Source organism: Hoplias malabaricus, chromosome 8, assembly GCF_029633855.1.
Source record: "Hoplias malabaricus isolate fHopMal1 chromosome 8, fHopMal1.hap1, whole genome shotgun sequence".
Taxonomy (NCBI): domain Eukaryota; kingdom Metazoa; phylum Chordata; class Actinopteri; order Characiformes; family Erythrinidae; genus Hoplias; species Hoplias malabaricus.
The window spans coordinates 18654395-18667145 of NC_089807.1; the positions used below are offsets into that span (position 1 = coordinate 18654395).

General features: G+C 40.3%; 1 protein-coding gene across 5 annotated transcripts in view; it reads right to left on the minus strand.

The window, feature by feature from the left end:
* Positions 1–12751, minus strand: part of slc4a11 (solute carrier family 4 member 11) — a 63378-nt gene that overhangs the window by 45134 nt on the left and 5493 nt on the right. Inside the window, exon 1 of one of the 5 annotated variants that reach the window (XM_066678868.1) lies at positions 12019–12142. The exons of the other annotated variants lie outside the window; for them this stretch is intronic. Within the exon in view, the coding sequence (XP_066534965.1) occupies positions 12019–12055 (37 nt within the window). The 5' untranslated portion in view covers positions 12056–12142. Of the gene's footprint in view, positions 1–12018; positions 12143–12751 lie in introns of those variants that run through there. 5 annotated transcript variants of the gene reach the window in all.

The following is a 12751-nucleotide window of genomic DNA, read 5'->3' on the forward strand; positions in this document are numbered from 1 at the left end:
AGGACCCTTTAATCAGGAAATCAGTTTAATTCCTTGTGATGCCTCAGTCATTCAAGGTCAGGAGTCCATGAAAGTACATCTGACCTTATTCAATTGGTAGGATGGCCCCTCCCTTCCACCTCCATCAACCAGCATCCCCCTAGGAAAAGTAGGTGTCTGGTATAATAAATCTGTGCATTTGGCTTTCTCCTTCAAGCGTGTTAAGCTGTCCAGTTCTGTTATGTTGGCAGATGCTCAAAAGAGGCAGTGGCTGGCTAAACATGTTACAGAGGAAACACATGCTTGTCTCACACTCCCAGTTTGGTAGCATTGGTTTGTTTTGGAGGGATGTTCTTAGCGAGTTAACCAGGGAGAAAAAAACACAGTAATAAAAATTGAGTATTGTGTTGATTTGAATACTAAATCAAATCAAATCAAATTTATTTATATAGCGCTTTTCACAACTGATGTTGTCACAAAGCAGCTTCACAGAATTCCAGTAAGACAAGATTTGACATGAAATGTAAAGACAAATGTAAAACCCTCAAGTGAGCAAGCCAGGGGCGACAGTGGCAAGGAAAAACTCCCCCAGCTGAGGAAGAAACCTTGGGAGGAACCAAGGCTCACAAGGGGTGACCCATCCTCCTCTGGTCAATCTACTGGTGATGATAGTTAGTAGTCCATGAGAACTTCAGTGTAGGGACATACACTGTCCCTACACTACTGTTGTCTCCCTACAATACTATGCTTTAAAAGCCAGTGACACAAGCCTGTTTTATTCTTCACAATTTCAAATTTACCTATTGATTAGTGCTTTTGCAGCACATTGTTTGTGTTGCTACCACGCAAAATTGTCCACAGGTGTGAGTGACTATGTGGTGTCCTGTCATGGACTGGCCATGTGATCTGGGTATGCTCTAGACCCACAATGACCCTCAACAGGATGAAGCGGGATTCAGAAAATGAATGAATGAATTAACTAGTGTTAGTGTTCTATTGGGTTTCATTACTCGGACTGATTCCCTCACAACCCAGACCCGGATAGGTGGTGGATAATGGATGAATGGATGGCATTTACTCTGAGCTTAAAATCTTAAACACCCATATTAGAAGGTTCATCTAACTGTTCTCTCATAAAATATTATTGTTAACGCTGACTCCATTTGTAAGAACCAAACATAAAGTCCTGCGTAACTTCCATATTAATGTTCACCAAATTATAAAAAAGTAGCTACTAAATATTAGTATATTCATCCCATTCTCTTTCGCTTACTTTTTACCTTCAGCGGTTTTAACCATAACAATGGTTCATATATTTACAGATTATCAGTTTCTTACAAGGTTTTATGACCTTCATTATCTGAAAGTCTCGGGAAAGTGTAATCTCCTGAGCTGGACTTACTTTGAGTGACAGTTGTGCTTAGTGTCAAAACTAGACAAACCTCATAGATCAGACTGCAAGGTCACTTTCTCACTGGACAACAAATGGACATGCCAATTTTTGACCTACAAATTGGACACTGTATGAAATTTTCAAAGTTCACAAGACAAAAAGATACCTAGGCAAAAACATGAACGCACATTAACATAAAATCAACATAAGAACGGTTATTATATAAGACAAAGCTCTACCTGTCAGTCCTTCAGCACACCAGCTGCATCTCTATTTGGATGGAGTGGCAGCAGAGCTGTGTGTACTCGGCACAGGCTAAGACCTTATGTGCTGCTTGCCTGACTCCCCAGCACTGCCTGGGAGCCTTCCCTCAGGCCCCAGCCACCGCTCTGCTCTTTCCCCCAGAATGACCTTTCATTGGAAACCATGCTACTGCTGGAGGCTACTTGTACCCGGTAATAATCGCACAGAAACTCGATCCAAATTAGGGGTGTAAAAACATATCATTCTTTGTATGTTTTCAGGTTTCAGCACGGTTGTGTTATGTTTGTAATAAAGAAAAACGGTGTAAACAATCATTTTGGTTTTGTTGGTTTCATCGAAGAACTATTTTTTTGAAACGTGAACAGTAAATACAGAGGAAGTATTTTATTAATATTCCATTTCCGCCTATTTATTAAGAAGTATTTTTAGGAGTGGGAACCATTCTAATATGTTCAGTTTACAGTGAGAAGTGCATCCTCAGTAGAAACAAAAATGAATGTAAATAGGCATTTTTAAGTGCCTTAATCCAAATAAACAGCTGATGAGATGTGTTGTAATGCAGTAATGTGCTATCACTAATGCTCACATTGCTGTCACAGATCCTGGCATTAAAGAAAGGTGATACACACAAGCTGCAGGAAGTGGGCTCAAATAATAACTGATGGAGGAAGTGGCGCTGTGGCTCCTCTAGCATTAAATCAAGCAGCGGGAACGAGCGTGACTGCAGCCACCACACACTTCCCCTTCAGGGATTACTGTACAGCAAACAGGCTGCTGGGCTCAACCCTCACTGTACCACACAAACACAATGCAACCGACAGAGCTCGGCCTGGTATTACAGAGATCACATAAGACAAAGGCTAACCCCACAGTCAAATACAGACATGACAAAGAATGATACAGCCACACACACACACACACATATATATATATATATATATACACACACGCAAAAACACACACACACACGCTGGGCACAACCATATGTAGTGTGGTGTGTTAACCAGGATGTGATGTGTCTGGCAAATGAGACACAGGCTAGATAACTCATAACTAATTCACCTTCATCATTTCTTTAGTTTACTTGGAGCATATTTACAATGCAATCAAACAAGAAGAAGCTACCCACTACCTTTTTCTCTACTTCCGTTTACTCTCTTTTACTCTCTCCTTTATATTCTATATTTTTCTTTCTTTTCTTTCAAGCTCAGTATACTGCACACAGGAAACCTCTGTCCCATCTTCCATCAGAAGACAAAATGATCAAAGCCAGATCAGAGGAAAAATGGAGAGAGAGAGAGAAAGAGAGAGAGAGAGAGAGATATTCCCTTTTTCTGACTGCAATGTAAATTGGGACTTCTATTCCAGTCAAACGCGATGCTACAGTATTTTGGTCCCCAAAAATGAATTTTCATGCCCTTATAACTGTACTAATAATAATACTGAAATAATAAGTGTGATATTACAACAACAATAGAAACCAAAATAATGCTGCAGCCAAAAATGCCTCCCTTTTTGTTCTCACTAGGACAGAGAGCACGGATGTTAGGGTCACCTTTCACACTCCGTGTTGATCACTACTCTGTTTCTAACACAGGACATGCTCATTTCGCAAAACAGGAAATGAGAATTTGCAGGGCAGATCATTGAGTGTATGGTGTGTGTACACACGTTTTTTATGCATCTTTGATGCTTTTATATTTCTGTCAAAATATCTCAATTAACTAGCAGGAATTACAGCACTGATAAATAACAAAATCCAAATGTCAGTTTAGAACTATTACACAGTGCACATCTACATTTACACTGTGTATGTTTTAAGAATGCAAATAATAGCATCTTTACAAATACACAGATTCATCTAAAATTTCAAACTGAAAAGTGCATTGGTAATTGTTTAGGACTGTGGCCCAAGCCCAGAAATCCATAAACTACATACACACATTATGCATGCAAGCCTAAGAAAGACTGCAAAAAAATAATAACCATTATTGCACCCTTGTATCCATATACATTCAGAGAATCTGCTGGAGCTTGATATTTTTTATTTGATAAGATTAGAACAGTGATTCATTAGGGCTATCACAATACACATCTGAATATTAGTTTTGGTAAAAAATTGTAAAAATTGTAAAAATCTTTGTACTTTCTTCAAAAACGACAATAATCAGAGTGTTTAATAAATTAGAAATATCATAGGGTAGCACGTATATCCATATAAATATACACAACATAAATGTGAGAACAAAGGAAGTGTAAATAGGCAGACAAACAGGCGGAGGACTGCACGGAGGTACAGTCATTGAGAAAGTCACAGTGTTACCAAACCACAAGCCGGGACCATTTGCATATCTTTTGGTGCTCTGTTTCCTTCTGCATGCCGAGCTGAAATAAGAAGCACCAATAGCATACACATGCTTCTTTTTCTTTCTCTCTGTATCTCTGACAGGACCGAACATGCTAGAAGAAAGAGGGCTGACACACACACACACAACCATGCATACACTTAAGCAAATAATGCAAATTTACAGCTTTAGGCTTAACATCCATGAGTGAGAATCAAGAGAGGAAAAAAGAGGGAGAGAATGAGAGAGGGATGGGGATGAAAGGCAAAATACACAGCTGGAGTTATGTAAAAGCATTTGTGCACTTAACAGTTGTCGGCATAAGTCTCTCTCTCTCTCTCTCTCTCATTAGAGTTGTTTGCACAGGTTCCATGCTCTAAGAATAAAGACATGCTAGACCACACAACACACACACCCTCATATCTCAGTGCTGTTATTCTACTAGTCAGCGACAGAATTATAATTGCATTATGTACCAGGCTGCAGTGGTACAATGACAACTAATACCACCATCTGGACTAGCCGCTTCAAGTGAAAAGTAAAAAGAGTCTGGAATTCATAGCACCAAAATATATGTATAGATTCTTGTCCATGCTCCACAAGGTTTTATTGTGATGGTGTAGCAATTTCCAAAGGTACAGGTTCTTGACATTCAGTTAACTTAGAAAAATGGCAAATCAGTGCTTCACAATTAACTTTAAAACCAACATCCACTATGCTTTACTCTTGTTTGTTTTAGAGTCAATTACCCAAATTAACCAGATGAAGCAATTAAAGTCTTTGTCTGACTAAAGAACTGTAACCATAGCATTGATTCAGTGCTGAATACATACAACAGTAGGGGTCATTTTATTATGCCTACAGAGACTGGAGTATGACTTCAGATGATATCATTAAAATGGCTGTAAATTTAGCAGTGAGAAACCAGGATTCTTCTGTGAAGGCCCAGAGAACTACTCAGATCCAAATTTTAAGACACCAGCATAACGTCAACTTGGTTAGCAGGAAATACTGTGTTGCTTTAATGTTCCTGTTCCTCACAGGTTAAACGATATACATTTTTACTGCACTATTATAACTGTATTACATTACCTTTTATTTAAATCTAAATGCTTATTCTATTTTACATTTTATACACATCTTCCCCTTTCATTCATCCTGTTCATTTTAATTTTGTAAACACTAAGAATTACCAGCATGTATGGAATATGCTATTTAATTTAACTTGCTTTGACTTTTAAGAAGAATAATATATAGTTTTCTATTATTATTACTATAGTATTTTTACACTGTTGTTCCCAAAAGTCTGCAATTAGCTTTTAATCATTCATAAAATTGTACTGTGTGTTTTCAGTCTTCTGAATGAAGTCAGATGTTAAAAATCAGTTTCTGTCATGTTCTGATATATTAAGGATTTAGGGAGATTCAAAAACAAACAGAAAAATCAATTCGCCAAAAAGGAAACAGACTTTTTTCCTTGAAAGACGTTTAAAGGACACATATTTTTTTCCTTTTCCTCAAGTTAACATAGCTCCCTGGGGTCTTAACCAAATGTATATGACATGTTATGGCCAAAGTACCACAGGAAATAAGCACCACAGTACCGTTCTCAGCCTTTCAAAACAGCCCTCTTCAGAACACATTATCTGAGCACCTGTTCCTTTAAATGGTAAGCCACGCACAGCTCATCACAGCCCTGAATGAGCAGCAACAAGAAGTAAACACAGCATCTCCTGTTATTCTTATTTTGCTCAGTTCTCCTTTTTACCTAGTCTCATTTGTTGCTCAGTTATCTTATTTCTTTATTCTGGTTGTGTCTGTTTGATGTTGTTTAACTCCTCCTTTGCACACAAGCATTAAAGTGGGTCACCTTGACTGGTGATATTCAGATGAGCAGGCGGTATAATGTTCATGATTACCTTATTACATAATAAGACCAGAACGGCTTATTTTATCCCCTGTTTTCTGACTTCACCATAAAAACTGACTGAGCAGACTTATTTCAGTTTAGATTCACCAGGTCCCAAAATAAAGCACAAAGTTCAAAATCACATTCTTTTTTCAAATATGTCCCCTTTAGTTCACTGTGAGCCGTATAAAACCATCATACGGCAGAATTAATTGCTACGTGGCACTTTATGCAGCCCTACATTTAGATGTCAACTGTCCCATAGCTGAACTTTTAATTTAACAACAATCTTCAGGTTAAACCAAGACAAAATATTTCAGCTTTGAATCTTACCCGAGAGTGAAATGTTTTTATGCAATTCAGTTGCCCCATACTAAATGTTTAAGCACTGATTTATTCATTTGCATGGTTATTTTCCTTTGAGAACATAAATGGAAGAAGGTGGTATTCTTTACTGTGCTGTGTTGGAAACATTACTTACACACAATCAACACACAGAAAGAAACAGATTATCTCTGTATGTTAAATCCTGTTGTTTCCTAATTGTGTCTGACAAACAACTCAATGCAAACATAATTATCAAGTCTTTGAGGAACACAATTAGACGTACTGAAAGGAAGACACTAAGCTGTGTCCCTTCTGGGTAGAATTCTGGTTTAAGCAGTGGAAAGAGATCTGATCAATATATTGTGAATTCCTATATAGACTACTTCATCAAGATTGGACCATGCTGTACTGCAGCAAAACTCAACTCAAGCAGACTGCATAACAGCTTGGAACAAATCAAATAAGTGGTATCTGTGGATCCGTTTTATCTGGACATACGGCATTAAGGTCTGACTAAACATACAAATTAATCCCCATTCTGACAAATGGACATTGTCCACTAGAGAATGAGAGGCAGATGCAACATGCTGCTTATGGTCTTTAGTAGTAAACATGTGTGAAGCAAACATGTGCATGGCTTTGATTAGAAATAGCTTTTATATAAGCTATTTATAGATGTGATGTCACTGGGCCCTATGGACAGTGAAACATATGGATATGATGAAGCCAAAAGAGAGATGCTGAAACAGTGCTGTTTTTCTCTTAAAGCATTTCAGTGTGGTCCTTCCCGCAGAGGACTGTGGATATGCCTCAGTTCCAGTGTGTACAGCAGAGAGATGCGAGAGCGCGTGAGTGGAGGGAAAACTGTCCTTTGCAGGGTGTGACGTTTCAGTTCTTGTCTAACAGCCTGTGGTGATAGCCTTTTAGCACTAACACGCACACACACACCTCTACTGCTCAACACAGCACAGAGAGTAACGAAGAGACACATCAGGCAGATGAAAGGTGCTCCCTACTGTGTTCTAATGTCACTTACAGCAGCCGAGAGACAGAGAGGGAAATAGTGGGAGAGAGAGACGGGGTTGTTGACTGAATCTGCCCAGAGGTTTTATTTTGGCACTTGTTCTCCCGGAGTGTGTGAATTCTTAAAGACGGAGGGAATTCCTTCTGACGACCAGTAATGGCACACACTCACAGACGCATGCAGAGACCAGGTTCGTGTGGGAGTAAGTACAAACTTTGATGAGAAACACAGGGAGTGATAGGTTCAAGCTGGGTGTGTAGAAGGCTTACTCTTCGTTTCAGCTGAGGGAACACTTAGATTATCTATTCAAGCTAGATTTTAACAATGGCAGCAGCACAATGCCCATTTGCCTTTCATCTTCTTTTTTTTAGTAATTATATTACAACAGCAGCCTCTGAACTGTACATTCAGTTTTCTTGGCTGATGGTAAAAATGGACATTTTAATTCTTAAATTGCATAGTTTGACATTAAAGGAGATGTTTTAATACTGAAAATTAAGCATGATGACTCTATGTTACAGCATATTTGTGCAGATGTAGCACCAGCATTCAAATACTGCTTGATGAGTCTATCTTTGCTCTTGGGTTCAAAACTGTGCTCTTGCCTAGTTTCTAATGTACCCTGCAGCAGCTTGCTCAAAAGGTTGCAAATGTGGTTTACATAGTCAACAAGTTTCACAAAGCTCTGGGCTCAATTCAAAACAGGCCCAGGAATGTGGACACACATTCCAGAGCAATGTAAAGCTGTTTTTATTTCTTATAAAAAGATTTGAATTATTCATGAAATCCAGCCAAGGTCTAGACCTATTAATAAAGTGCAAAGTACTTTTAGAAGATAAGCAAATTCTGGGATTGGCTATATGCACATCAGTGACTCTGATCTGATCAAAAGCCACAAACTGCTCTGATCACTCTTTCGCATTTCTTAGTTCACAGTGATCAACAGTGCTCCCTTGGGCCAGGAGCAACACTGCCACTGGTCGACCTTGAGCATGATCTACACATACCTGAGCCACTCAATGATGCTGCAGACATACGAGAGCATGTGCCATCATTCGTATTTTCGATCTCTTTTGTGGCTATCAGTCTCTCTGAAAATGTGAAAAGCTAATTAGAGAAATGCCGCTGCACGAAGAGCTGCTGCTAGAAAACGATCTGATAATTGCGTTAGATAGCTCTTCCCTTAGTAAAGGGAACAGGAACAATGCCCTTAGCCTTCTTCAGCTGTACAGTCCTCTCGAGCACAACAACAGATAGAGAGGAAGAGAGAGAGAGAGAGATAGAGGGACCTAGTACAGTAGAGGGTTTGACTGCAGTCCTAACGTGTTTCAACACGACAGCAGTCTTTAATAAAAAAAAACACCAGGGAAACATGGGAGCATAGCGAGATCCAGTGGGCTCCACTGTGCCCGTATGGACACAACATGGTCCTGCATATCAAGGGAATACAGATTTATCTTCCCTCTCACAGTCCGTCTTTAATCTCTCTCTCTCGCGCGCGCACTATCTCTCTCTCACTTGCTGTCGGCTCATGTTGGCCGCTCTGGTTTTGTGAGCACTCTGCTGGGGGATTCCTGCTAATTGCTTGCACATTCCCATCTCCCTATATTAAAGCCAGGCCACCATTCTCCCTTGCCATCTACAGTACTGCCACAAGAGACACACACACACCGAGAGAGAGAGAGAGAGAGAGAGAGAGAGAGAGAGAGAGAGAGAGAGAGAGAGAGAGAGGTAAAGGAAGAAGAGAAAATTAGAGGTAGAGAGGAAGGTAGAAAGAGTGAGGGAGACACATGGAAAGAAAGACCGTCAGAGAGGAAGATCTTGGTGTGCAAAAGTTCTCTGGGAAGCTTAACTGTGCACATACAGTACGATACACTCAGTCCTTTAACAAATTGGATGGCTTTAAATGAATACGAATAATCAGTTTACTCTAAAGGGATGAGATTGTTTCCATGATAGGGCTTGTCAAACATTGCTGTAAATGTGAGTGTGATTATATGAGTGTATGTGTGTTTGTACATGTGTACATATTAGCAAGCAGGGTGTGTGTGTGTGTGTGTGTGTGTGTGTGTGTGTGTGTGTGTGCGTGCCCCCAGTGTGAAGTTTCTCCCCAAGCGCATGGGCAGATTTGCAACTGAAGGTCGGAATTCAACAACACTGGCATCCTCCAACATCTTGAAGCAATCTCAACTTTGCTGGGGGGTGCTTATATGCTCAAGATTGTGTTTGCATGTATATTTGTGTGTGTGTGTGTGTGTGTGTGTGTGTGTACAATAGGAGGAGCTGACATGATACCAGGGAGTCCGGAATACACTGATAACTTAGGGAAGCATAGTCTATTTGGACTGATTTCTAAGTGCTATATTTGTTCCATTACAAAGCGGCAGTGGCATGTTTATCTGCTTTATCTTCTATGACGGGTGAGATACTGGTACATTCCTCAGTGTGTGTTACTCCAGCATAAACACCCTCAGAATCACTCACACGCTCACACAGAACTACAAACGACAGTGCATATTTCTCAGTGCATGTCTCACTTCTGGCGTATAAGCGTTTCATCTATCATTCTACAACAAATTACACGTGATCATGTTTTTTTTTTTTTTTGGTCTCTCTCTGCATACCTCTTACAGTTCTAGCTTATAGATATTACATTAACAATGCTTTGACTAACTACTTGCAAGAACACATCAATCATGAACAAATCTGATCATGTTTTTATTCTGTATAATTCTAATATCATAACAAGCCTTCCAAATACCATTTATGAACAAAACATATTTGAAAAAATTCCACTCTCCCTCTCATGGTGTGAGCCACTGCAGTAGAGAAGATGAAACATTACATGTTCTGAACATTTAGGCCAGTACTTGGGCTCGCAGACAATTCTCTCTGTATGAGTCTGTAAGGATGATTTATAGTCCACAATAAAAACATAAAAACACAGTGCATACATAGAAGAGTGCATGAATCTGAATAGCCCCTTTAGTGTATCATCTACACTACTGGACACAGCGTGACTGCCTCTAATGTCATAACTTCAGGGTCACAGATTTTGGTAATGCAGTTAGCTACTTGACTTGATCACCAATTCAGCAATCACACATGCACGCGCACACACAAAAACAAAGTGATAAAGCCCTCCAGGAAGATGACAGCTATTTATATTGCACCATCTGTGGTTGTAAATGCAATATATAAGTTTAGAGGGGAAACGGTAAACAGAGGAATCCACCAGGCAGAATGTCGACCCGTCATATGTGCGTAATGAGCGACGGGCAGGCAATCACATTGCTGGTTAAAGAAAGACAGTCGTAAAGACCGAGGACATTCCTCATTACATGAGCCTTCATGCACACTCAAACATTAATCTCATTAATCCCATTCTCCTCAGCCACAGTCCGGCTCCAAAAACTCACTTCCATCAAGCATCGGTCTGCCTGCTCTCTCACCAATTCATCTGCAGCCAGCCAAGGACAAAATGAAACTTGATTTTCTATAGCTGGGCCTGGAAATGTGTGTTTCGGTGTGTGTGTGTGTGTGCAAGCACAGCTTGCGACGTGTGTATGGTGTGTTCCAAAACACAGACGGATCAGGCACAAATGGCGGTTTTGCCAAATCATCAAATTATTTAGCTTTTTGAATGGTCAAAGCAAAACCACAATTGGCTTCATTATGACTCTGACAAAATGCAGTGTCGCCCAATCACAGGCAACTTTGTTCCCTTGGTCATAAACATGCAAAGAAAAAGCAAAGGAGACATCAGCTGTTCTTTCAGTTTAACCTGAGGGCAAATACATGTAAAGTATGCCTGGGCCAATCTGTGTGTGTGTGTGTGTGTGTGTGTGTGTGTGTGTGTGTGTGTGTGAGAGAGAGAGAGAGAGAGAGCGAATGAGAGTAGTTTGTATTTTATGTTTTGAAACAGACAAAATGTGCATTCCAATTATTTTTTTTTAACTGCTTGAAAGATTTCTAAGATGAACAGGATGATCTTTCTAAGAAAAGGTAACAGTGGTGTTTGTGTGTGTGGGTGTGTGTGCGTCTGTGCATTTCTAAGAAAGAGAAGACTGTGTGTATATATGTGCATGTGTGTGTTGCAGGCTGCGTTAGTACTCCTCACAATGAAATGAAACTGAACACCAGCATCCCACCTACAACCTACAAATAACATCGACTATCCCAGTGCACCCCCCCCACCCTCTGTGCTCTACAGGTATTTAACATCTCACTCTGTTTTCACCCACTGTGTTTCTGTGTGTGTCTATGTGTTTGCAAGGCTGTGTGTGAATGCATGCGCATACATTTCAGTGTGTGTGTCAAGGTATGATATTGTTTCCGCTTTTTTCTCCTGTTTACCTGAAAAAAAAAAAGATTAACAGCATACGAGGCATTTACAACACATTCCAGAATGCAATCCTGAAAAACATGCAGCATTCCAGCGTAACACACACACACACACACCCCCAAAAAACAGCACCAGCTCCAGAGAAAAACACTCCGCAGACCTGCAGAATTCAGCCAGGAGAAAACTTAAAGCAACATGCTCTCACACTCACAGAAATGCTTGCACACACATGCTCACACCACACACACCTCATCTGCAGCACATATACGGGCACACAGTGTTGGGTCCCAGGGACCCCTTTGGTTTGGTTGCATTGTCGTGACAGTGCATGAGTGCATGTGTGTATGAGCGTCTGAGCGCATGTGTGTGTGTGTGAGATAGCATGTGTGTTTGAATGTATCAGAAAAAAGAAGGGGGGGGGGGGTTTCTTACCGGACGGCACAAAATGAAGAACTTTGTTTTGTTCCATGTTGATCCCTTCTCAACCCATCATTTTCCTGTAGTCCAGAGACTAATAAGGGCGAGATCACCTCTGCTCTGCTCTGCTCTCCTCCCCTCTCTCTATCTCTCTCTCTCTCCTCCTCTCTACCCCCCTCCCTTTCTCTCTCGCTCCCTCTCAGACATATTCAGTGAGTCAGCCTTGCTCTGCCTCCCCGAAGATCAGACTCTGGGTCCTAAAGCCTTCCTCTCTGTTTCTGCTTTTGCATGCCCATCTACCTACCTGCTGCTTGCCTGCAGTTATAATTCATAACCAGCCTTAATAACAATGCTGCATATTAGCCTGTACGTGTGCATGAGTAGGCAGGGGGGTTGCGGTATTGCTGCTTTAACAGCAGTCAGATCATGTATATCTGTCAGATGTGTTTGAAGCAATGGGCTCTGGGCAGGTCTCACACGTACAGGAAGTACAGCCTTTGGTGAGATGTTTAAAAAAAAGAAGCCTTTACTTCTGAATGTCACAAGTCAGACACAAAGCATAATCATAAACTGATAAAAAATTTATTTAAACGACTGATTATTGAGCAATTTGAGAAGATATTTGGTATATTATGTTCAGACAGATTGTTACTAATATAATGCTAATATGAAGTGCTGTTGAATACAATTGAGGTGCAATGTTGTAGTAGACAAACCTGTAACAGTTGTCCAAAGGAACTCACACATA